This window comes from Pezoporus occidentalis, unplaced genomic scaffold, assembly GCF_034315485.1.
Source record: "Pezoporus occidentalis ecotype Australia unplaced genomic scaffold, CSIRO_AGI_Poc_V1 ctg83, whole genome shotgun sequence".
NCBI classification, from domain to species: Eukaryota; Metazoa; Chordata; class Aves; order Psittaciformes; family Psittacidae; genus Pezoporus; species Pezoporus occidentalis.
In genome coordinates, this window is record NW_026916192.1 from 1,249,223 (window position 1) to 1,275,671 (window position 26,449).

General features: G+C 43.3%; 2 protein-coding genes across 4 annotated transcripts in view; one reads left to right on the forward strand and one right to left on the reverse strand.

Moving 5' to 3' along the window:
• Nucleotides 1–1,045, reverse strand: part of AHCY (adenosylhomocysteinase) — a 28,110-nt gene extending 27,065 nt beyond the window's left edge. Inside the window, exon 1 of the mRNA XM_062604070.1 lies at nucleotides 931–1,045. Within this exon, the coding sequence (XP_062460054.1) occupies nucleotides 931–958 (28 nt within the window). The 5' untranslated portion in view covers nucleotides 959–1,045. The remainder of the gene's footprint in view (nucleotides 1–930) is intronic.
• A 4,650-nt stretch (nucleotides 1,046–5,695) lies between these two features.
• The window catches only part of ITCH (itchy E3 ubiquitin protein ligase), a 67,026-nt gene continuing 46,272 nt past the window's right edge, over nucleotides 5,696–26,449 (forward strand). Inside the window, exon 1 of one of the 3 annotated variants that reach the window (XM_062604067.1) lies at nucleotides 5,696–5,717. Coding sequence is in view for 1 of the 3 variants with exons in the window: in XM_062604066.1 (XP_062460050.1) it covers nucleotides 11,615–11,716 (102 nt within the window). In the remaining 2 variants the exon portion in view is untranslated. Of the gene's footprint in view, nucleotides 5,718–11,572; nucleotides 11,717–26,449 lie in introns of those variants that run through there. The other 2 variants (XM_062604066.1, XM_062604068.1) reach the window with 2 other exon arrangements.

Here is a 26,449-nt window from a genome sequence, read left to right on the forward strand (position 1 = left end):
TCAGCAGCTTACCATTTCATTAAGAAATATGGTCAGATAGTTTTCTTTCACCTACCTGGTGAACACAGGCCATTGAAAGCACTTGAGAACACCAGGCAGGACCTCAGAGTCAGACTGTGTGTGTAATACAGACAAGCTAATTGCATTTTGCTCCTGAATGAAGCCTGGAGGCCACAGAAACCACTGCCTCTGCTTCAGCTGACTGGTGTTCAGCTGTTACACCAAGCGGAGACTGCAAAAACCCACGGCAGGGGAAGGGCCACGGAAACAATTCTATCAGGAGAGGGAGATCTTGAATCCCACCCCTCCTAAGGGCTCCGCAGCTTTACCAGCGCTGCTTAAAAAAGCCCAACAAATAAACCTGGCAGTATTTAATCCATAACCTCCAGGCTAAATGAGTTCTAAATCTCAGCCTTATAGGCTAAGGTTCTTCTCTTTGAATTTAGCCTTCAAAGAGCACACAACTCTGTAGAAAAATTAGGGGTTTTTTGTTGGTTTTTTTTTCTCTGTGGGGTTTCAGGTCTACAGAAACACCCGCCCAAACCTTTGGGGAAGCGTGCGGCACAGGCCCCAGATTCAAACACACTTTCACGTTCGGAGCGCAAGCCTGTCCCAACGGAGCTGGAGGCAGAGCAGAGGCCGTGGGCCCCGGGGCAGGAGAGCAGCGGAACGCCGGATTGAAGAGCCGCTGCAGGAAGAGCCGACAGCTCCAGAGCGACGGGCAGAGCCCGCCGAGCCCCGCTCCTTCCCCGCGGGTGGCCGGCAGCACACGCGGCGCCGCGGCCGCCTGCCCTCCGCGGCGGCACGGCCAGCGGGCTGCTGCCATCTTCCCCCCGCGGCCGCATCCAGCCGCGGCTCCCCGGCACGGCGCTGCGGCAGCAGGCCAGGCCCGGAGCACTGCGCTTCCCCGGCGGCGGGGCTCGCACTCACCCACTTTGTACGGCAGCCTGTCCGACATGCTGGCGAGCCGCGGCAGCCGGCGAGGAAGGAGGTACCAATCCCTCCAAGCGCGCCTTAAGTAGAGGCGGTGCCTCCGCCTGCGCGGGGCGGGCCCGGGCCCCGGCAGCTACGAACGAGAGGGGACCGGGCTGCCCACCCCCATGGGCCCTCCACGAACCCACCTCCCCGCGGCCAGCCGAGCCCCGGATCCCCCTGCAGCCTGGGCTACCCTCAAAAGCTGACCCCCGGTACCACGGTAGGCTCTAGAGGCCTTCTCTGCCCTGGGGCAGATCCAGACCCAGGCCAGGGCAGGCTCTGGTACCTGGAGCGGTCTTGCCACCCACCACCACAGGTGCCAAGACAGCCTTTGGAGCTCAACAGGACCAGAGCGGGGCTGGGGGCTCTGCCAGGACAGGCATGGAATCATAGAAGCACAGAATACCAGGTTGGAAGGGGCCTTAAGGATCGTATAGTCCAACCTTTTTAGACAAACATGACCTAGACTAGATGTCACAGCACCCTGTCCAGCTGACTCTTAACAGTGTCCAGTGTTGGGGAATCCACCACTTTCCTGGGGAGATTATTCCAATGGCCCTGGTCCCTGGTATGAGGCCTGGCCATGGAGACACGGTGGGCACTGACCAGCCAGCACACCTGTCTTTCTCTACTGGGAGGTTCTCTGAATGATCCCATGAGTTGGTCAGTATAAGCAGTTACTCTGTGGCGTGTGGACCCTTTGCTGCAGCAGGGCTGAGGGCAGTGTACAGCTCAGGCAGTGGGGCCTGTGAGGCCGGGCAGTGTGCTGGTGAGATGCCGTGCAGACAAAGCTGAGGCACATGAGCTGCTCTGTTTGCCTGGACCTTGGACTTGGCTGCAGCCCGCTGCGCTTTCCAGCCTGCTGCTGGTTTGCCAGGTGCAGGGCAGGAATGGCACAGGCAGGCCTGCTGGCCCTTGCCCCCTGCCGCAGCCAATGCTCGCTGGGCATGCAGGAGGCAGAGCCCTGCTTCAGCCTTGCCTGGGGGTCATGCACACACTTGCTCTGGTTCTAAAATATGAAATACTGTCGTAGTTTAACTCCCAGCTAGCAACTAAGCCCCACACAGCTGCTTGCTGGCTCCCCCCACAGTGGAATGCAGAAGAGAATCAGAAAGTGAGAAAACTCTTGGGTTGAGGTAAAAACAATTTAATAGGTAAAGCAAAAGCTGCTCACACAAGCAGAGCAAAACAAGGAATTAATTCACCAATTCCTATGGGCAGGCAGGTGTTCAGCCATCTCCATCACATGTATCAGTGTCTTGGGAAGACAAACACCATCACTCTGAATGTCCCTCCTTGTCCCTCTTCCCCCAGCTTCATATGCTGAGCATGATGCTATATGATGTGGGATATCCCTTGGTCAGTCAGGGTCAGCTGTCCCATCTCTGTCCGCTCCAAATTTATTTGTGCGCCCTCAGTCCAATTGCTGGTAGAGTGGTGTGAAGAGCAGAAAAGGCCTTGCCTCTGTAAACACACTGTATCATCAACACTGTTTCCAGCACAAATCCAAAACACAGCCCCATACCAGCTACTGTGAAGAAAATTAACTCTATCCCAGCCACAACCAGCACAAATACATTTTTCATAAGCCTCAGTCATAAACTGAGGCAAACTTTGAAACCAGCATGTTATGTACCTTTTATCTGTGAAAATAGTTAAAAGTGAGGATTTCCTCTTACTTACACAGAAATTCTCCTTGAATCATCTTGCAAAGTTTGAAATAGTTCTCAGTGCAGAGTTCACCCCAAGACCCCAGCTCACAGTACTCTCCAGAAATAAGGTTTGAAATCTGTTAACCTGAGTGGCAGCTGACCTCAGTCCTACAGAGAACAGTCCACAGAGAAAGGCAAAAGTCCTGGTAGGAAATCTGTAGCCCTTCATCCACAACATACGCAAGTGATAATGTTTGTGTTTGATATTTGGAGTGCTGCAGGCACACTGGCATACCTGATACCACACCAAAGAGTTCTGTAACTCCCAAAGGAGTAGCGTGTCTCTGTTCCCCTGGACAGGTTCATCTAACTCAGTCATGCTTTCACAGGGTTACATCACCAACCTTCTTGTCACAGCTCAAATCACTGGCTCACAGCAGCAGGACAGGAGTTCAGGCTGTGACCATCTTGTCTGAGACACTGAGGTTGCATTGCTGGCAGACTGCAGTTTCTGTGTGCTCCTGCACACCTGCCTCTGATAATGGGCAAGCAGGAGACTTCCTGACAGCTCTACTTTATGCAGCATGACCTAAAGGCAACAAAATGCTCCAGACATGCCTTGCATTAGGTGCCAGCCCACAGCTTCTCCAGCAAACTCCGTTGTCAGTTATAGTCAGCGTCCTTTGGTACTAACCCATGGCAACCCATACACAAAATGTCCTTCCTAACTAATGAGCAAGACCAGAACAAAGACATCATTTCATGTAACTCCCACCAATTTCAGCTCAAGGCATACTGCTCTGCGATGGCTGAAAGGACCAGCACCTTCCCACAGCTACATCAAGGAGTGGGTGGCAGGAGCTGACAGCATTTATTAAAGGAGGACGGATCAGCTCCACCTAGCGTGAAGGTGCTCCAACGCAGATATTCTCAAGGAGTGCTTAAAGACAAGTCACGCTAGCGGCATGGTTTGCCCTAATCCTCTGATGCAGGAGATTGATGCCCCATAGCACTGTATTTTACGACATCTTAATGTAGCACTGACTATTCGTATGTACCCTGGTCCTTTCATTGTTGCTGTCAGTGGTAGATTTGGGACACCAGATGGCACAAGATAGGCACAAAATGGAGGGAATAGGATGTAGTGAAGAAAAAAGAACCGGAAAAAGAACAAAAAAATTACAAAAAAAAACCCCAACCACTACCTAACAGAGCATATGAAACAACAACAAAATGTTATTCAACATGAATACATCCTGTGACTGTATCATTTGCTGTAATAGTTCAAGTGGGGAAGTTCTGGGTTGTAAATTTAAATATCTCAAAGTCACTGAAAAGCTGTGAAACAGGGGAAAAAAAAGCTTTAAAAAAAAAGAGAATATATTTCTTCAGAATTATATTTAAAAAAAAGGTTTAGGTTTACTGGCATGGCTGGGAGATGCTGTAGATTTCAAGGCTAGGAGAAAACATCAGTGTAAGCTTCTGATAATACAGGTACTTCACACAGGTACTCCATACAAAGCCAGGTAGTTACTTGACTAGACAATTAATCTATTATGTACACTGTAAGAAGAATTTCATGCAATCTGAATTGTTGTTTTTTTTTTTAATAAAAAGAATGTCCATAATTTGTTCACTGCCCTTTGAAAATGCTGAATACTCTGACAAAACAAACCCTGCATGTCTCAAAGGGATACCCACAAACAATGAGAACATTATATTCTGTACCTCAGCTCCCCCATACCCAGAAACTGCAGTCGATTTCACTTTCCCACAAACTTATATACACATTGCAAAGATTTCTGCCTGTGAAACACTATGATATTGTGGTGGCAGTGTTCAGGAGCACCCTGAATTAGGAAACTAGTGTTGTTTTACCCTGCACAGAGGTTTGGTGAGGAGTGAAGAAGAATACCCATAGTGAATGACGCAGATGAAAGAGGTGTTGCGTAATGACTGTTCCAGCAAGGACAAGCTGTTCTGTTCAGTGAGGCAGGTACAGTGATGATCCAGTTGGATTTTATCATGGTAAATGTCACAAGGTGCCTAATGAAGGTTTTAACAGTGATGCCATCGCTGGCATCTTCTAAGTGCAGTGCTTTGCTCTGTAGCTTCATGGCTTGTGAGGGCCCCAGCCAGCAGCTGAAAGCTGCAGCAGCTTTCTTACATGCAGGCTGCATGACTCACACTGCTAATTTAGCTTAGCAGGGGTCCCATGTGGATGAGAGCCCTTGTTCTTTGTGCCCTATATTGGCTTTTAATATAGTGGTGTTATGGGCAGCATAGACATAGGTTTATATTACTCACAAATGTGTTACTCTCTCCACAATTAAACTCTCCCTGCCTCAAGCATAAACTCTGAGACAAGTATTGCCTCGTGGGTTTGCACAAAGTCCTTCACAACATGATTTCCTGACTGCTATCATCTTGTGCAGCAGCACACAGTAACACTGCTGGGGATCTAGCTCAGTTAATACCATCTCAACCCACAGCAATATTTATACTACTGTAGCAAGCATTAGCATTATGATACCATGATAACACCATTTGCCCCAGTGATATTAAATTCAACACATTCCAGATTCTACTGTGAATTTTCCACTTTCTCCACCCCTTTCCTCAGCGGAGGCTTCTGCACTTCACCAGGTCCTGATTCTGTGTTGCTGGTACCATCCACTTTCCATCATGGACTGCCCAACAGAGGGCAGAGGGAGCCTTCGTTTAGTCTTCCAGGTAAATGAGGACTAGCAGAAGTTTGGTAGGATCAAGCTGGTTCCTTTTGGAGGAGTACAGTTAGTCCAAGGGTTGAAAGGAGGCTATGTTTCTGTGGCAGGAACACTAGAAATTATTTACTTGTGAACATGCTGTCTTTACACACAAGTGCAAGCATGAACTAAAGCAAGAGCTAGAAGATAATAAATTAACTGCTGTGAAGAGAAGTTTGGACTGATTTTACCTCTTGCCTCTTATTTTCCTTAGATCCCCAACATGAGAAAAAACACCAGGTTTGTTTCTTAGAGAAACCCTTAGGCCAGCCTGCTATACAAGAGGCTGGTTCAGACCCTGAGAACCTGAAGCTCTGGGTTGGTGGCAAGTCAGTATGACATTGTCTTCTCCTCCCTCTTGCAGTTGTAGCAAGCATGAGCATAACATGAACTGAGGACCAAGCCTTGAGTCTTGTAGAGCAAGTTTAACCAAGTAAATTCTCCCTTAATCCAGCATGGGAAATTATGAGCACTGCAGCTGGTATGTTAATGGCATGTGATGGGACTGGTACAGCAACCTTCCTGCCCCTTGTTGTTACTCACCTTAAGTTTGTAATTCAGCTGCCCAGTTACTAAGTGCACAGTGAGCATAAGAAAGGCTGGATGAAATAAGTTGAGTGAATGAGTAAGATTACTACTCAGCAAGGGATATTCAAAGCCAGGGCCTGTTACCTTCCCTGCAGTTCAAGACTGGAGCTTTGGTTCAGAGTTCTTGTTCAAAAGTGTAATGCTGCAGCTTCAAGGGACAGACAGTCTTATGGAAACATAGAACTTCACCTCTTACTCAACAGGATTGTTAGCTTGGGTTGTTTTTTTCTTTCTAGAGGAGGACATTGGGGTTTCCTGGTACAAGGAACCACATAAGGTAAAGAAGGTACAGACTCATGAAGCTGATACTTTTCAAGAATTCACAATGGAAACCAGTTCATTAGCTTTATTTGGCTTTGGATCAAGCCCCAAGTATTTAAATCATACCTTCTCCCTTTGTACTAGTTTAAACATTACATAGCTTTTTATTAGCATCTGTTCGGCCCTGAAATGCAAGCTGATTTATACCAGAGCAATTTTCAAGGAGGTAAACCACTCAGGGCATAAGTCAGCCTTTCTGATGTCGATAATTTAAAACTATATAAAATGAGGAAGGTTATCAGGGTGGGACAGGAACAAACCCAGGTCTAAACAAGATAAAGGCTCTTTCTACTAGCATCTCCATTTCAAAAACTCTTCTCAAAGAGCCTGTCAGAAACAGGCATCCCACTATCACAGACACTGAGCAAATGCATGTGTTCTCATCCTTTAAGAGTCCTAGATGCAGCATCCAGACAGCAAAGGTGTAACCAGAACCCAAGTAGTGCCCACGGGTGCCCTGCCTATCTGCCATGCTGTCTCACCACAGGCCTGGCTTACCTGAAGGCTGTTTGCAAGGTCTTGGTGTAGGCAGTGATTTACAGTATCATGTTCTTCAGTCCCAGGGAAAAATAACAGTCAGCCTTTTGTGTGGGGAAGAGAGGAACAATTTTCCCAGTATCTTGTCCTTCCTTTAAAACATATACATACCATGGCTGTGTCATTTCCGTTCTCAAGACACCTAATCACTCCCTCACAGTTCTCTGATTATGCACTGTAAAGCAATTGAGTAATAAAACACTTAATTAAACAGCCACGTCTTTGTTTTACCCTTTAATTAGATTACTTGGAAATAATTTCTCACCAACCTGAAGGTTTCATTCTGCAGATAACAGGAAGCAATTTATCTTTTCCCACTGATACTTTCATAAATCTCAAGTCAATTCTGATTTTAAAGTCAATTAGAAATAGATAAACTCTGATTCTACACTTATCTTCATGAGTGGTATCATGAATTCAGAGTCTGATAACAAGGGAGCATAGCAAAAAGTCTTTTTTTAGAGATGACAATTTCAAGATTTTATTAAATAAAAATTTTATTTATAAATATTTATTAAATCAAGTCTGTTTTAAAAAAATAAAGCACTTGCTGCAATACTTACCTACATAACAAAAAGCTGCAGAAGACTTATTTATAAAATTTACTTTATAGTTTTTTATAAAATGCTTTGAAATCCAGTAATGAAAAATGACGTGAAAACAAAATATTCCTGCATTTATAAATCACCAACTTTGCAGATGGAAGTGTTAAGCCACTGTCAAAGATTTAAAATAGCTTAGCAGCTAATGAATGCTGATGACATCTGATGATTATTCAACAGTCACTTTGTGATATTTGCTTGGGGCTGTGTCTAGCCCAAGGTAGGTAAGCATTCACACTAGCAAAATTCCTTCCATGGGGAGATGGTCACTGTGGTCTCTTCAGTAGCAGGATCAGCTTGTGTTGTCGACTTATATAGCATTACTACACTGAGGTCCTAAATGAAGGTAGACAAAAACCTCAGGGAACTCAATAGCCAGTTCTGTGTCTGGGAGGGAGTAATCCCAAGGCTGCACTGGTGATTAGAATATTGTTACTTACAATGGCCCAATTGAGAATAAATGCTATACGTATTTTGCCACAAGAAACAATCTCTGTCACAGTGACCTTGAAATCTCTATTGGAGTGAGAGAGAATGAAAAATATACTATGACTACTATTATCTCTCAGAAATTAACTCCCAGAAGCACTGCTTGAGTGTATGAAACTTAGCAAATCTGGAAAGCTATAAAGTATGCACAGTTTTTCTGGAATGCCTTTGTACAAGATCATCCTGGAAACTGTAGATAACTTTCCTAACCTGCTGGGGTTCTTAGCACTCGAAAGCTACGACAGAGAATAGCAAGAAAATTCCATCCTGCCTGAGTATCTTGTAGTTATAGACAGTATAAGGAAAAAGAAAATAATCAAATAGTCTTCCCTTTTCCCCAAATAAGCAAATAAAGGAAAGATAAAGCCTCGGATACATAGCTCTTCTGCCACTCAGTTATATTCATCTGTGCTTGCCACATTGTTCTGGTGTCAATTCATTATCTGTTATTCCAGCTCACTACCAGGCTATGATTTTTAACAGGGAAAATGATCTCTGAAAGAGTGTGAATGTGAAGATTGCTCTGTGTTCATCCTGTCCTGGCAAGCATAGACTAATCATAGTCTGTGCACCTGGAATGCATTCTTTTTCTCATGAATTTTGCAGAGCAGATGGCGCCAGTGGAACTTGACTGGAGGCATCAAAAGCTGAAAAATAAAGAGATTGGGGTTGATGGTGTTGAACAACAGTAATTTTTCTGAAATGTCAGTTACAAAAGGGGGAAAAAAATATTAACACAGAGGACAACTTGTGCGGTGTCCTTGAAAAAAGTCACTGTTATTAATTCACATCTGCTTTAGCAACATTTACCTTGGAAACCTAAAAACCAGTAAGACAAAAGCATTGACTGCAAATGGCCACACTGCCCTAAGGATATATGCACATCTCTTGAATTCAATAGCAGTCATCTGTATGTGTACTTGGGGTAGTGTCCTGGGTTCAGCAGTAGCAGTCATTTTTCTCCTTGGTACCTAGTGCAGTGCAGTGTTTTGACTTTCGGCCTGGGAACAGAGCTGATAACAATGATGTTTTGGTTTGGTCAAGGACTTTGTGAGCCTCATGCTCTGCCAGGGAGGAGGGGAAGCCGGGAGGAAGCAGAGACAGGACACCTGACCCAAGCTAGCCAAAGAGGTATTCCATACCGCAGCACGTCATGCCCAGGATGTAACCGGGAGTGAGCCGGAAGGGCTGAGACTGCGGGGTTGGAGGAGGTATGGGTCAGGGCTTGGTTGGGCTGGGGGGGGGCAAGTTATTGGTTGGCTGGTGGTGAGGTGATGTATTCTCTTCCCTTGTTATTTCCTTTATCATTGTTATTATTGGTAGTAGCAGTAGTGATTTGTGTTATACCTTAGTTACTAAACTGTTTTTATCTCAACCCATGGGAGTTGCATTCTTTTCGATTCTCCTCTCTGTCCCTCCAGGAGTAGGGGGAGGGAAAGAAGGGTGGGGGGGAGTGAGTGAATGAGTTACCTGACTGGGTTTAAACCACGACAGGTAGCATTCAGCGTCTTCCTGCAAACTCTAAACTACTAAAGTTCATATTAATTCAGGCAGCTGAGGTAACAGGTCATAGTACACCTAGCTTCAATGTCCCTGCAGCTTTGGGAATCAAACCACAGGCAATCTGCAAAAACAAACCCAGCGTTATGTATCAGATGAGAGATAGAGCAAATACACTGTAAGGGAAACCCAGCTATGCAGATGTGGAACTCCAGCTGAAGTCAGCCTGAGCTTTACTGTCCTGCCAGGCAGGAATCTGTACCACAGCAATGGAAGAGAGATGACTTTATGTCAGTGATGCAGGAGAGAGAAATATCTGTTAAGAAAGGCTTGCAGAGCTCATGAATTGGAATGGGCAATTTAAATATGTAACTATAAATGTATGTGTATGTGGTCAAATATCTGTAAAGGAAGATAAAGATTTAAAAGTGCATAGAAAAACTTCAAAGAATAACCAACCAACCAACCAACCAAACCTCCAGAACTTATTTGAGCTGTTCAGTTTGTTTGGTTCCTATACTAGACTATAACCCTGGCTTCAAACTTGCTTCCCAGGGATGCATACCTTCTGGCAAAGCCACACACTTCTGACCCCTCAGCACTCACAGGCTCCGACCAAGCAGCCAGCGTTGTTCTGTGCTGGAATTAAAGGGATTCCTGTGCTTGAAGTTATGTGTGCATATATCTTGGTCAATCATAACTGCAGAAGGCTAACTGGCATGGAAACATGTATGTTATTCTGTTAGGGGAAAACAATCTGAGCTGTTCTCTTGCTTAGGCCTCATCAACAGAAACAGTCATTTAATTGCAGCTATGGAATCTTTCTTATTGGAGTTTATGTGTGAGGCAGGAAGAGAAAATGGATTTTTACATCCCTACCAGTTGTAAGAAAATGCTAAACTTTGCACTTGTAAAGTGTGCGATATCCCTGAAACATTAGCGAGGATATTCTCTTACTCTTTGAAAATAATGGATTCTTTTCTCTGATTTCACTGCATGGAAACTGAACACTCTTATTCCTCTCTGTCAAAAGAGGAAGTGTATTTTAATTCCCATGTATTCACTTATGCAATGGTGCATTCTGGTTAAGAAAAAGTACACTCGAAACAAGGGTTTATGTAAAGGTTAAGTAATATTAATAGCTTACGTATCTGCAGCGCATACATTAAAACCACAAAACCTTGACTGTGTGGCCAAAGCCCACACTACCACTGACATCTCAGTTGCCTGTCTGTAAGAAACTCAGATTACCCAGAATGTCTCTTTTTGTGATCAGAAATTTCCCGTTAGTGTTGCCGTGATAACCCAGCACTGCCAGTGGCTTTGTTAAGGTATTCTTGCAACTTCAGCAGGGTGTTAGCCTAACCTGTGGGGCTGCTTTGGTGATCAATGATTTTTACTGTAGTGTGTGCAGTGGGTCCAGAGAAGGGAATGGAGCTAGTGCAGGGCCTGGAGCACAGGTGTGATGGGGAATGGCTGCAGAACCTGGGGGGTTCAGTCTGGAGAAGAGAAGGCCCAGGGGGGACCTGATTCCTCCCTACAACTGCCTGACAGAAGGATGGAGCCAGGAGGGGCTAGGCTCTGCTCCCAAGGAACAAGGGATGGGACAAGAGGAAACGGCCTCAAGCTGCACCAGGGCAGGTTTAGATGGAGCTGAGGAGCAATTCCTTCCCCAAAGGGTGCTCAGGCATTGGAACAGGCTGCCCAGGGCAGGGCTGGGGGCACCGTCCCTGGAAGCGTTCCCACCCCGTGTAGACAGTGCCCTCAGTGCCATGGGTTAGTGGTGGCCTTGGCAGTGCTGGGGGATAGTTGGACTTGATGAGCTTAGAGATCTTTTCCAACCGAGCTGGTGCTATGATTTAATACTCTTATGTATGTGCTGTGCGTACATACACACACAACCCTTCCCAGACCCTGGCCCATACGGTTTCTGTGGCAGGTGAGGTGATGATCAGGCCCAAGCGGCTCCGGGCAGCCTCACGGCCAAACCCCAGTCCTACCCCGGGAACCGAGCGCTGCGGAGCGCCCAGCGACCCCATCGCCACAGCCCGCGCACACACCGCGCACCACCACCGGCGCGGAAGTCAGGCACCGCCGGCCAGGCCGACCCGCGCGCCAGGCCCGCCGCGGAGCACGCCGGGAACTGTAGTCACGGCGCGGCAGTGGCCGCGGAGGGACTCGGCGCATGCGCTGCTCCCGCCCGACTTTGCGAAGTGGCTGCTTCAGGCCGGGCTGGAGCCGCTGCCATCTTGGCCGGGGAGCGGAGCAGCTGCTGCGCCCGTGCCCGGTGAGGGAGCGGGGTCCGCGCTGCGGGCGGGGCGGGCAGCGGGAGGCGGTGGCGGGCAGCGGGAGGCGGTGGCGGGCACGGTGGGGTCGGGGCTCTGCGGGCTCGGCAGGACGCGGCGTTCCCCAGCGCTTCTCTTGGCGGCCGTGGCGAGGCAGGGGGGAGAGAGGGACCCCGGCGGGCGTAGGCCTGTCTGCTTGAGGGGTTTCTCGCCCCGGGAGGGCCTCGCTGAGGGAACGTCTCTCCGCCAGTGCTGCCAGCCCAGGCCCTGGCGGGTGTAGGTCTTGGGCCGGAGGTCGGACTAGGACGGCAGCGTCATTCTCTCCCCGGGGCACGGGGCGGCGGTGCCGGGACCCCGGCACTGCCCTGCGGAGGGCTGCCTGGCTCTGCCGCCCTTTTGCCGACGTTGCCGGCCTGCGCTGGGGAGCCCCTTCGTTCCGGCGGGTTGGGCCACCTGCCGGAACCCGGGCTGGGTCCCCTGTTTCCCCCATCTCTGCATCGCTTGTGCCCAATGTCCCCGGCAGTATCTGCCCCTGCCACTTGTTCCAGGCTCCGTGTCGCTGAGATTAACCTCGAAACCTTCACCTTCTTTGGGCTCTGGGGATTCGCTCCCGTCAGAGGTTTTGTTTTCCGGCAGTCGGTCCGTAACGCAGCGCTCTCAAGCCTTCGTATTTAGCTCCTCTGAAGAGCGCGTCCCCCCTCCGTCCTGTGGCCCCTCTAGTTCACGCTGCAGTCTCTTTGCGAGGCTTGGCTGCCTTTGTCTCGTCAGGGTACAGCCGTACCTTGAAGTAATGTTTCCCAGTGATAAAGCATGACAGTAGCTGGAGGTTTATACTGAACTGTGTTCGCTCTTGTAAACACAGCAGAATGGCAACGCTGGTGCCACCGCTCTTATTTTGGAAACACGGACAAGTTCCAGCCGTTACACCTCCTGCTTCCAAAGAGGGTGTCTTTGACCTTGTGTAGCAATAGTATCCAGATAAAAGCAGAAGGTGGTGTTTGAGTATGCCTTTAGTGGCTCTGATAGCCAAGAATTCAGCTGTAACTTGTGATGTTAAGTGGCAAATAGAACTTCAGATCTGTGTGTGATGCAGAGGGAAAGGCAGGTGTAGCATTTGAGATGTCTGTTATCATTGTGTGCCATCCTTTACCCTTGAAGCTTCAGAAAATATCCCCAGCAAAACTTACAGTTTAGTTACAGACAAAGAAGTCAGACACGAGGGTAGTTTAGACCATATTTTCCCAATATATTATTGCTTATTTTAGTGAGTTTCTCATAATTTTGTTTGGTGTCTGCTACCCTGACACTCATCCTTTTCAAAGGGAAAAGGAGAGAAATACAGACTGATACTTGTAAGCTGACAGTCACTCTTGAGGGTATGACAGTAGATCCAGCTCTGCTTGCTTGTATTTACCTGAAATAAGGCATAGATGTTTAAAAATTAAATATGAATTGCAGACTTAGATTCTGAGGATTGTAGTGCTTAAAAAAAAATGTTTAAAAACCCAAACCAAACCAAAACCCCAAACACCAAATTTAAACTCCTTTCTCTCACAACGAAAGTCCAGAGCGGTTCTGGTGTAATGCCAGTTACACTGCTCTTTGCTACAGCCATTTGAATCTAAACTTGCTCTAGTGTGCGTCGTTAGTTGTAGTGTCTAACAGTTTTAATCAGTGCACTGAACACATTCATCTCTCAGCGATCAGTGAAATAATATGTAGCATTCTGATCCAAAGTGAATTTTCTTGTCTTCAAAGGAAAGACCTGATACAGTGCATGTGCAAGATGATGTTGTAGTGGAAAATAACTGAGACTTCTGAGTGCTAACTTTGAAAGCTTCTTACAGATTAAACAGTTACTTTGGGGCTTAAGAGAGATTGAGAAAAGATTATTTACATGAATTTATTAGTTAAGCAGCATCACCTCGATTTCTTCCCTCAGTTTTCTCTCCCCCTTTAAAGTTCTGTTTCTTCTGTGGTGGAACATGTGAAATATGAAGTTGTTGTGTTTCTTTGTTTCTGAGTTTCAAAATGGTTGGGGAAGTTAACTACAGAACAAATAAGAAGACAGGTAGTAATGTGGCATGATGTTTCTCTCCTAGAGTTGAAATTAATGGTTGTTTCTAGGCAAGCTCACCTTAGCATTGCTTGAAAAATATTTCGTGAGAGGTGTGCAAAATCAATTTATTTTCTTCTATTGTAGAGCATATGCAATGGATAAGTGGCTTCTCAACAGTATTATCAGTGGATAGCATCTAAATCAACATATTTTGTAAATTTAAGCTGTTTAAACCAAGTGGTAAATCTGTTCAGCCATAGTAAAGTGTTTTTTATGTTGTTTTTCAGTTGATTTCTGCTTAAAAGCAAGGAAAAGAGTCTGTAGGGTTAGAGCAGAGGATAAACCCCTTGCAAACAGTAATGGTGAAACTTCTGGGAGTGCTGTTTATTGTGAAGCCTTTCTGTTTAGCTAGCCAGTAATGTTCAGGTAATGTTCTAATTCTTGTCAGTCTGCTGCACTTACATGTAATTGAAGGAACTACTTTGTGCCCTTACACCTAAGGAAAGTGAATACGTGTGCATAACCTAGAGGAGAGTATTTGTCTCAGTTGCTGCCTGTAACTGTACTTTGGCCAGCTATAGAAGCACTTTGAAGTGAGTGGTTACTCAGAAGATGAAATAGACAAGCCATGATTATAGTCTAGCTTGGAAGGGTTCTGTTTTTTTCTAGATACTTACTTTTTACTGTCTCATAAATTGAGTATTTTTAACGATTTTATGCAATCCTTCTTGGGCTTGGTTTGACTGTTATATGAGCTAATTCTGTGTCTGCAGTTTGGAGAGGGAAAGGTAATTTTTCTTCTTCATTCCTCTTATCTGTTCATTCCTCTTTTCTGAAGAATAAAGCAATATGGACTTGAACATTTTCTGTAAGAGACTGGCATTCTGGTTTTACTTGCTGTAGTGCAGAGTTGCTGCAGTTGAAGGATTGATCTTTTTCTTCATAAGAATTGGAAATTACACTCAATAGAAATGACAGCATTGTGACAAATTGGGAAAGAGTATTTTAAAGCAGCCAAGGCCCTATTTTGTATGACCAGCTCTTCAGTTATGCTGGCAATTTCTGCTTTTACTATACACAGGCATAGAACAAACTTCCTGGTAAAACATCAAGGGCAGATTTTTTACCCCCCTCTCTGAGGAAACGTGATACTAGATCTTGTTATGCTGGTTATTCAAATCATTTTTTAAACTTGGCAGTATGTTAATATGCTGTTCTCTCTTTTTTAAGTTTTATTACAGTCCTCCCATTTAGAAACTGATAATGCCTGCTTTCCACCCACCTGCCTGAGCTATTCTAAACCATGCTGGTAGGAGAGACCTATTGTTTCAGGCATGAAATTAATTACTTGCATGTTTGCATTTAGATCATTGATTTTTGAAGTTTAGAGTTTAGACTCAAATGGTATTGTTGGTAAGCAGGATAAGGTCTGTTCTCTTCAGGTGGATTGTTAAAGTTTTATTGTGTGGAACCTTGTTTCTAATCAGGAAGAAGTGAAACTTGGGTGACTTACCTTTTACCTAAAATGTGCAGATCTTGTATTTGGACTTGGGTAGGTGATGATACAGAAGCTGGAGCTTTCAAGAAGAGGGTGTTAATATCAGCCTGTATGAAACCTTTATGCTCTGTTTTCTGTTCTTTAGAGGCCTAGTTTTTTGTCAAGGGTAGCCTTTCAATAGACTTTTTCTCTCTTAGTATTAGCTCAATATGTGGAAAGATCAGTTAAGATTTAAAGCAGTCTTCAATAGAAAAAGACTTAGTAAAGGCAGGTTTATAATCTGGTTCTCTTTTATTCATTTATTCATCAAGTGGATAGCCATTTGGAATGAAATATCCATCAAGAATATAATTTGTGACTGGGAGCATGTTCATTTACTTAAAAATAAAATGGGCTCTTTGATTCCTTCAGTTTCACGTGATCGTGATGGATCTTTTTGCCAGTGCAAGTAATTTGTTAAGTGGTTACTACCCTTTTTAGCTTTGTCTTGTCCAGTGCAGTGAGAAAAGCTAACGAAGAGTGGGTGCTGAGCAAGCTGAAGAAGAAGTGCTGAGACATGGAAGAGCAGATTGTGTTAATTTTTAACTTACTTTTGGTCAGTAACCGTTCTAGTGCTTGCCCCTATCCCCAGTGCTGTCTTTTAATTATATATTAATAATCATTACTGTTGCTTGACAGAGTGCTCAGATATCCAAATACTATTTCTTCACTGCTGGTTTCATAAACATTTGAATGGATTAAGACCTGTTGCTCCAAATACTGCATTTGTATGTACTTTTCTGACACCTTGGATCTTGCTTTGCCAGCGCCATGCGCTGCTCTTCTCTTCATTTATTTACAGGGTGGCTGGCTGGAGTGAGCTGATTCTTTAGAAGGATTCCTCAACTTTAAAGAGTTTTTACTTTGGCTTGTCAGAGTTGAACTAATTGACCATTGGATCACTGATTAAATTCTCTTCACAGGGTTTACCTCCGTAAGTGCCCTGTGTTTATATGTATGTGTGTATTTCCTACTGTTGTAGGAAATGTTGTTGTACATAATTTCAGAGACTAGATAAGAAATACTGGGATTAATATATAAAAATGTTCATGAGATGATAAAGTGCTTGGTCTGATCTTTAACCAGGCTTACTAACCTTTGTAAAAAGTGGGAGCTGCATATTTTCACTAGGTTTTACCTGTAGTTGGACACCTGTTACTATCTCTTCAAGTTGTGACCTCCTGGGGTGATCTTGCATATGAAGGGCACTTCACTCTAGAAAGGAAGTGAGGAAAAAGAAAATACGGGAGCTTAGAAGGTAAAAAGTAACAGTGTGACACTGGCTTGTTTTCTATGTAAGGATAGCAAGGCTGCTTCTGTTCTTCAGTGTACACAATTCATCCAGGGCACATGGTGTCATCAGTGATATAGTCCTCAATGCAGCTTCTTATTCCAGCTGTTTGAAAGGGAAGAATGGGTATGATGATAACAGGACAGAGGAGGACGATGCTGAGGGTTTAGGAAAGCACTCTGTCCACCTTCCTTCCATAGCTATCCAGACTAAATAACTGTCACCTGAGCTTTTGGGTTTGTTTTACATTGTGTTATTTAGTTTATTTTAATTCCATTCAAAAGTGTTCATCATCTGAAGATACAGAGGAAGACTTAACAGTGGGCAGTACTTCTGCAGATAATGGGTGTACTCCATTTTGTGCTTGTTAAATTGAGTTTAACATGATATTCTAAAGTGTTAAAATATCTTTGCCTTCTGCAAATGCAGAATGCACTGTGTATTTAGAATGACCGATTTCCAGAGCAATGCTACATTTGTTAAACATTTGCTTGAACTGGATCTAGTTCGGGTGAATGAATTAGTGATCACAAGGTGAGGGTGTTCTCATTGTTCTTTTTGTGCACCATCGGATCAGTTGTGTTTAACCCCTCTTCTGAAATCTAAGTTGAGCGAGTGGATTTGTTTTGTGTGGAAACCTGTTGCCATTGCTGGTGGATTATTTAGGTATTCTCAGTGGTGTAAAGGTTTTAAACATAGTCCAGTGAGGTGTGTTATATCATCACTTTCTTCTTTTCCCTTTCTTCCCACCCCTGTCAGGCCCTCAAAACTACGAGACTTGTGGCATTAGTGACAACTTGACTTAGTAAAGCAAAGGTGACACTTAAGAGTAGTCTTGCTTTCACCTGGGATGTGGATGTCTGAACAAAATAATGCTGTTCCCGATGGTGATGTTAGAGGTGAAAATGCTCTCAGATTAACGTGTGGTCACCTCGAAGCTGTGAACTTCCCAGTAGACACTATGTTTGACTGTAGAAGATACAAACAAACTGAATGCACAGTTAAGGGTGGACAATGCGGGAGTTAAGAGGGCAGGGACTTTGTTGACAGTAATGATAGGGATAGAATCTATCTATAGAGAAAGCCCTTACCACAGCTGGGATTGCTTTGCTTTTTGATCTTTCACTTCCTATTTTTAAAATAGTAAACTCTGTGTTTTGTATTTCTGCTGTCACAGCTTATAATCAAATACAGGAATGTTTTTATGCATTACAAGCTAAATAAAACTTTTCTGAACAAAATTGATAGACCTCCTCACATGTAGACTCAGGATTTGCATCTGGAAGACTCCTGTGTTGATTAAGGAGGTCATTATGCAGCATTATGACCCTATGGACTTTTACTCTAGTATGTGTGTACCTTCTTGGTTTGCCACATTTTGCATGGATGGGTAAGCCATGAAGGAGCGTATGTATGGTGTAGTAAGTGTGTTCACACTGTGTTAACACTCCTTGTGTAGGACAGTTTGTCAGGGCATGCAAAGTATGCCTGTTTTATTAAAAATAAAAATAAAACTAGTTTTTCAGTTCTCAGGAACTCTGAGCTTCTCTTCTTCCTGAGGATTTACTGAATTTAAACAGGTCAGTGAGTGTCAGTTCAGCAGCAGAACTGACACAAAGGTGGGGACTAGGAGTCCCCATGTGTAACTAGGAGGAACATGAAGAGGAAGGTGAGAGCACTCTTTCAGCAATATCAGACTGCTACAGTAGGACTGTGTGCTCCCCTGATAACTGTGCTGCTGTCATTCTTACTGTGCACTTACCTCTGGCTTGCTGTCAAGTTTCAGTTTAGGAGGCAGTTCTAAGCTTCTTCACATACCTGTGGGCTTTAAGTTGTGTCCCTGCAGTATGGTGATTCCCTGGAAGTTGAAGGATGCAATTAAAACTTGTTGTTAGCAGATAAACCTACTCTTTTAAGTATGCTCTTGTCAGTTCTTCATAGAAGATCTGGCGTAAAGACAAACTTTCAGTCAAGGATTTTATTTATTACTGCAATTGGAAGTCCTGGGTTTCAGAGTCCAAAGGTGTCAGAAGAGAACCCTACTTTGTCTTCTGATAAAGGGCAAAAGGGTTTCAGAGCAGCCCCACAAAACCCTAGTTAAATGGAAGTGCTGAGAATATTGAAATAGTGGTGCAGTTCTAATCCATCTTTTTCCTATAATTTCTGTTTTATTTTTCAGAGGCATGGGCTGGAATGTAACAAGCAGTTGAATGTTGTGGGGTAGGGGTGATTTTGTTGTCCCCTCCTGGCTATGCTTTCCTGTTGCCATCTGGTCACTTGCAGAAGATTCCCAGGAAGCAGGTGGTGGACTTCTGTTGGAATTAGAAAGCATGAAGATGATTCCTCTGGAACATAAGATTGTGCTTGCAGCAGTTTGCAGTTCTAAAAAAGACAGTGACCCATAGCAGGCTTTCAGATATCTTCTTGTTTACTTAAATCGTCTCAATTTCCCCCTCACCCTCCCAGAAATTCTCATTTCCATTACATCTTTTGGCTTTGTGTATTTTACTTTAGTAAAGCATAATTTAGGTTGAAATAGGCAAACTTTATTTCCAGCTGGCACTGAATTTAACACATGGGAATGTTACTTAATTTTGTTGCAACCACTAGATTTCCAGTTCTAGTTTCTTTGATTATTTGTAATACGTAAGAGTATTCAGAGAAGCAGATTATTTTTCTTACGGGGCAGTGTATGTACAGTCTTACCTTGGTAAATGTAAGAATTTCAGCGCATTGGGTACAGTAGTTCTTACATCTGAGTCCAAGTTAATCAAGAGGAATGGTATCTTGTACTGTCTAATTTGTTAAAGCAAGTACAAGCAGCAAGTGACAAAGAACTTTCTTTTTCAAGAGATTCCAAATAATCAGCAAAGCTCAGGTTTGTGATTGCTGCTGGTAGTAGAGAATGAAGCAGTTATTTGAGCCTTGCCAGGTTGAGTTGCAGATCTGTGCAGTCTGTTTTGGCTGAGTTTATTGCTTGGGTACTTCTAGCGACAGTCTGTTCAGCAAAATAGTTTTTGTTGGGCAATATCATTCACCAGTATCTTTCTGCCGATATCTCCATGGCCCTTTTTATCTGTGTTCATGAGGTGTGCCTAGGGATCTCTTCATCACCACCCCAGAGAGAGGCACCTTTGTACAGGTGTACAGCACTTCCTCAGTGCTGTTGAACACTCTTTGAAAACAAGGTGTGTTGCATGCTGTACAGTTCTGAACAGAACATACTAATGAACCATGTATAGGTTAGTATAGGTACCAGCTTTATTCTGTGATTGAAGAATGTCTTATGGGTGACAGGATCTGGTTTTGGTTCTGGGTTTCTAGACTGCTAGTAAACAACATCCTTTCAAAAGGCTTCTTTTAAAAACAATCTTTAAAATAACTGTAATAGTGGGTGTACTTGTTAGTAATGATTACAGGTAAGAGTGTAATTTAGTGGTCAAGCTTTCTATTTCCATCCCCCCAGAGTTAAAAACTTTATGTATCTTTGTTTGAATAAGGGTGCGTATGAGCCACTAAATATTCAATAAAGTGCTGCGAATGGAATGGGGAAATATGTTGGAGCAGGCACTGAGCTGCAAACAAGAAGAAAAACTAATGGCTGGAGATTACAAAGTCCTGAGTAGTTTGTCCTCTGTTAGGAACTGAATATATAACTTTTTCTAAAGTGACTTGTTCTAAAGCTGGAAGGTAGATGGTGGAACAGAAGGTGGTGGCCTTGCATTTTATTCTGTTGTGAGAGTTGATAATATAGAGATTGCTTCTTACTGACAATTCAGAAGTAATGCCTTTGAAATACACTTAAAAATAGCTGCAATACAAAACCAGTAGTTTTCGTCTGATGCCAAAGCACAAAATAAGCAGTCAGAGTAGTTAAAGCTCAAGTGGTTCTCCAATAGATCTGCTAGTCTTAGCTCTCTTTCCATGAGCATCAAAAGAAGTTCTGCAGTTTCTGAAATTTGTGTTTATGAAAGTTAATGATTCCCCCCTTTTTAATTGGGAAATAACAAAAACTGTCATGTGAACTGTGATGCTCTGTGGTATTTCTGTAATAGTGAGGTAAGGGAGCTAAATGTATGCACTGGGAACTGTGAAATGAGTGAAAATTAGTGGATATGTTAAAAAAGGCTAAAGTGGTAGAGCAGCACACTGATGTGGATTTAATCAGTTTGGTATGCAGCTATATTGTGCCTCCACATCAAAATACCTGTATATGTCACTGGGATTTTTGGCAGTATCATAGTTTGCTTTTTATATCGTAAGAGAAACTTCATTGCCATTCTTTCTCACTGAGGTTTGCATTGATTTATACAGATATGTCAGAAACTTTGAGAAGCTCTTAGGGGATCAGCATCCTTTAAGTGACACAGCAGTACAAATTTGTTACACATGGGATATTTTTAGTGTAGAGTAATTTGATTGTAAGTACTGCAGAGATGGAGACAGAGGCTTTATCATGTGTAAGAGACATGGAGCAACATATTGTTTACTGTCTGGATTTGCTCTGGAAAGTTACTGCGATATGAGTTAAAATGAAGGAAATTCTTAAAGGTATGAACAGCTTGAAACCTGCCATCAGCAAAGTAAAATGTCTTTTTGTCTTTTTTTCTATCACCCATTATATTCAATAACTTCCCCACCTCTGATGTTATGTAAATAATGAAGGTATACCACAGGCTCCAAGGCAGCATTATGTGAACATTTAGTGAGGTTTCTTACCATGGCAAAAGAAAATTGCAGTAAGATGGGAATCAGTGTGCATATGAAGTGTAAAATGGCACATGGGTTTATTCCTTTTCAGGTCCAGAACTTTGCACTTCCTTTTGTGGAGCTTCTGTTTCATCAGCTTATTTGCTGAGGGTGAGCTTGGTCCCATTGTCCAGGTGATAAATGAAGTTGCACAGTGTTGGTCAAGTGTTTACCCTGGCTACAGCACTAAGGATTGGCCTTTAGCTGAGTGGTATCCTGCTGACCACAACTCCTTGAGTCGTAAAGCTCAACCAGGTTTTCAGTTCACCCCGTGGTTCTGTCTGACCCATATGTTGTTTTGTCTGCGAGGATGTAGTATGAGACAGTATCAAAGGTAACTAGCATCCACTGCTGTCACTGCTCTTTCTCATCACGGAAAGTTGTCAGTTTGGCCAAACGTGATTTCCCCTTCATAAATCCACGCTGACTAATCCAAATCACCTTCTGTCTATAATATGTTAATAAATGGCTCTGGTGAGAATTTGCTCCCTGACCTTCCCTGGGATTGAGAGGGGACTGACCAGCCTGTCGTTTCTTGGGTTGTTGGTCTTGCTTTTTTTGAAGGAGTGTGTCTTGTACCTTTTTCAGTACCTGGGAATGGGGAGAGTCACCCAGAGGAGCTGAGTGACCTTTTCAGTTTTGCATGGCAATTTGGGCTTCACCGAGCTCAAACTACAGAGGTTTATCAGAAATGTTAGTTTTGGCAAATTATTTTCTCTAGCACACATAATGAATGGGGAAAAAAATCTGGTTTTAGCATCTCTGTAGATGCTTAATACTTCCTGAAATGTATCCGTCTTGTAAAAAGAAACATTTGTGTTTACATGCTAGTGATACTCAGTTACTGGTTTTACTTCCACATGAAACAAGTAGTTCTGTGGTCCATCCCATTGCTGAGGCCTCAGAGAAACACTGTATCTTACCCTATTTGCAGACACAAGTACTTTGTGCATTAGTCATTCAAGTTAAATAGGTACATGCTTTAAATGCAGTCAGTCTGTTTGTCTGAGAGAATCCTTATTTATTTAGTTTTAACTGCTGTGGTCATGTCTTTCCAGTAGTTTTGCAGGAAAAAATTTCTAGCCTTTGTTTTGTGTAGAAGAAGGGGAAAAGCAGTGATGGAGAGTGGGGAATTTTGGGGTTTCCTTTTTATCTTTTTATAAAGAAAAACATTCTATGGAAGAATCTGCTCTGAAGCTGTCAAAAGAGAGTGAAAGGCAGAAGTCCTGACGCAAAGTGACTAAGCATACTCATGCATGAAAATACTTTGCATCCACGAGCTGAGAATTAATGCAGTAGAATGAGCTAGTCAGTGAACATAACTTAGAGGTGTGTAGGTTTTCCATGTGGCTATCACGCAGGCCACAGAGGAGCAGGGGAACGGGAAACAGGGAAAGCAGCTGCAGTAGTGTTTTAATTGTATTTATGTGGACAAGGAGTTAACTTTGGAAATGAATTCCCTGATTGTTCTCACAGACTGTGCTTTGGTTTGACTTATGGTGTGCTTGGGTCAGGGAGGCTGACTTGCTTATGCATAAAGCTAAACTGGAAGCTGCAGTCCCACTGGTGTGGGGCTGTGGGATCAGAGTAAAGCTGTTCCAAAACTCTAACTCCAGAAATGTGTACAGTGTTGGTATTGGGGCTACAGACCCTTCTTACTGTCTACCCTCTCTGCTGTTACATTTTGCTAGCTGCTGATGTGGACATGGCCAGAGCAGATCTGGTTAGTGAAGGTACAGTGAGAGTTTAAAGCCCTGCAAAAAGGCTATTGCCATTCTAAAAGATGCTATAACAGTAAAGAGACAAGTCAACTACAGTATTTGAGAGGTGTGTACAAGGAGCTTTCGGAAAGATTTGAGTACAAAGGCTCTGTAACAAAAGAGGAATCTGTTTTGGCAGATATTTCCCTCAGTGAAGCTTAGGAGCCACGAGACAGTGCAATAAGCTAATATGACCTAAAAAGGAATAGACCTATTTTTAAATACAACTTTTAGAAAGGAATTCTTTTAGTTTCCCTTGAATGTGTGCAGTAGGAACAAGTGTACAAAATGAAGCAGGAAAAGTCTTCAGGAAGAAAAAAGAAATGAACCAAAAAGAAACCTAAACTGAAAGAGGAACTTTTATGTGGATTTTCGTTAACAAAAGGTGCATGTAAACGCACATCCAAAGGTATTAAAGGAATATGTGTTACATTCCCTAACCCTGGAATTACTTTCGGAAAACAGTGAGATGGAGAATGGGTCAGAAGGAGTTAGATTAGAAGCTCTTTGTCTTTCAACTGGGAGCCTTAGGAAATGAATATACAAACATATATGTACAAACGTGCTGGAAAAATAATTACACATTTAAGAATTAAATCATAAAGCATATCTTGTCATATAATTACATTTTTTTAGAACTATTACCTTTGCCCTCTGATTTTAGTAAAGCAGTTTGATTTACAGTTTGCATGAAGTCCTGAAAGAAGTAAATTACCTTAGCTGAGAAATATCTCATGAGATGGAAGTTGTAGTTGAATGTGGCAGGAAGGGGGCTGCTTGGGGTAGAAGAGGCTGTTCTGTTTGGAGTTCCCCTGTTCTCTGTTTATTCACTCTTTTTCTCCATATTATTGCAAATACTGAGAGGAATTGAATTTCTAAGGAATTAATCTTTAGGTACCTTCATATTTTAACTTTCATGTTAAGTATGGTTTGTTTTTCTTGATCCATTTCAGTAGCAGTGTGGCAGGGACCCGCAGGAGGGTCAGTGTGAGGTTTTTTTTGCACATTTATGTGTTAGGATATGTGTTAGTGTGAAACTGCAGTGTCACTCACTGTCATTGTATTGAGAAACTTGAACACAAATATACATAGGAAGGTTCTGAGAGATAAGTGCTGCTTGGCAGTTGGTTAGACTGTGTTCAGAAATGTCTGAGAGTAAAACCAAACTCTCCTCCTCCTGTGTGAGAGGCTTTGTAGCCCAACTTTAAATCAGTGTCTGTTGTGTATAATTTGTCTCCTTGTCCGTCATTGTCTGACCACTTCATAACAGGGAAAAATTTAAGTATTTTATGGTGTGGTATTTTTATCTTGGCAAGTTTTGTTCATGTGTTTTATGTGGAATAACTTTTAATCATTGACTGTCTTTGTTTGAAATATGGAAATGTTAATTTGTGTTTTTCCTCACTATTTCTACTAACTTGCATTTCATAAGAACTGTTAAAACTGCAGAAAGATGGGTAAAAGGGAGGTGATTTGAGGTATCTCTTCCAGGCAATCATCAGTCAATAAATTACAAGTACAAAAATTGCTTAAAGGAATAAAAATAACTTACAGTTGTGACTTAAAATTTTTGTTCTGGGTGATAACATTAGGATTATTTCATTGCCCTAATTAAAAATCAATTTAATAACATGAATAAAGTGGCTTATGGCTTGTGGATTTGTGTGTCCATCTCTTCTCACTACCATATCACATAGCTAATGCAGTGATAAGTGGAGGCTTCCAGATAAATTCCTTCCTTCCCCTTCCATAGTAACAGGCAGGAAGAGACTTTGGTGAAGTTCTTCAGAGAAATTCCTTTTCATCTTTCATGATAAGGTCTAAAATAACCTGTTGCAATCACCAGCATTAATATTTGAGATGCTGAAGATTCGGGTTTTGCTTTGTTAGGAACCTCTTAGCGTCAGAGCCAGCTGAAGCATAAATGTAGCTGTGGGGCAAAATGAGATTTTTCTAGAGCAAACAGAACATAAATATTCCTGCTTTTGGTAACTCTGTTTTGTAACTCTTTTGGACTGCATCTCTTCAGTGCTTCTTTGTGCTCAGAGCTTTCTGTTGCGATTACAATATGTAGTGTTGAGAAACATAATCTCTGAATTACGAAACAAATTCATGTATTTCTGAGCAGATAGGGTGTTAGGGTACGATCTTCCTTAGGTAAAGTGTAACCAAGGTTGCATGCTGCAGAATATTGGTTTGATGAAACAGTTCCAATTCAAAACACAATTCAAAGCAAGTACTAAATGGTTTTGGCTACCTGCTTGGTGTACTGGTAGTGCACAGTTACAAGTGACTGCTCATAACCACCTGGCCACACCGCCAGCTTTTCCCTTGAGAAAATTCTCCTCCAAGATTACCACAGGAAAATTTTTGAAGTACTTTCTTTTAGAAACCTGGAAATTTAACAATGTTGCTTTTTAAAAGTGAAATATAAAAGGAGGTTTTGCCCATTAGGGCTCTGTCAGCACATGTCTACCAATGACATTGCTTCAGTCTTTGTAATTGTCTTCTCTGAGAAAGGATGTCCCTGACATTACAGCACAGTTTATTTTTAACCTGTATTTCCATCAAGCTCCATGTAGGACGTGGTTCACAGTGCAAGGAAGTGGAAGAGTCAAAAAGAAAACTGTAATTAATTTTTACAAGATATAGAAGTTCTGATTGCTAAAAGTTGATGCTTTTTTTTTTTAGAGATGTCTAACGGTCCTAATAAAAGGAGTTGGGTAAGGTCGGATGAACTTTGGTATTTGGAAGTGCGAAAAGGGTATTTCCCTATGTGCTCCATTGTGGAGTCCCTCCCATGGGATACAATACTTAACAAACTTCTCCAGTGCGGGCTTTCCCATGGGCTGTGGCTCTTTAAGAACTGTTCTAGCATGGGTCCTTTCCATGGGGTGCACTCCTTCAGGAAAACATTCCTCCTGTGTGGGTCCCCATGGACCACAGGTCCTGCCAGCAAACCTCCTCCTGCATGGGCTCCTTTCATAGAATCATAGGATAGTTAGGGTTGGAAAGGACCTTAAGATCATCTAGTTCCAACCCCCTTGCCATGGACAGGGACACCTCGCACTAAACCATCTCACCCAAGGCTCTGTCCAGCCTGGCCTTGAACACCACCAGGGATGGAGCATTCACAGCTTCCCTGGACAACCCTCTCCAGTGCCTCACCAACCTTACAGTAAAGAATTTCTTCCTTATATCCAGTCTAAACTTCCCCTGTTTAAGTTTGAACCCGTTACCCCTTGTCCTGTCACTGCAGTCCCTAATGAAGAGTCCATCCCCAGCATCCCTATAGCCCCCCCTTCAGATACTGGAAGGCTTCTATGAGGTTTCCACGCA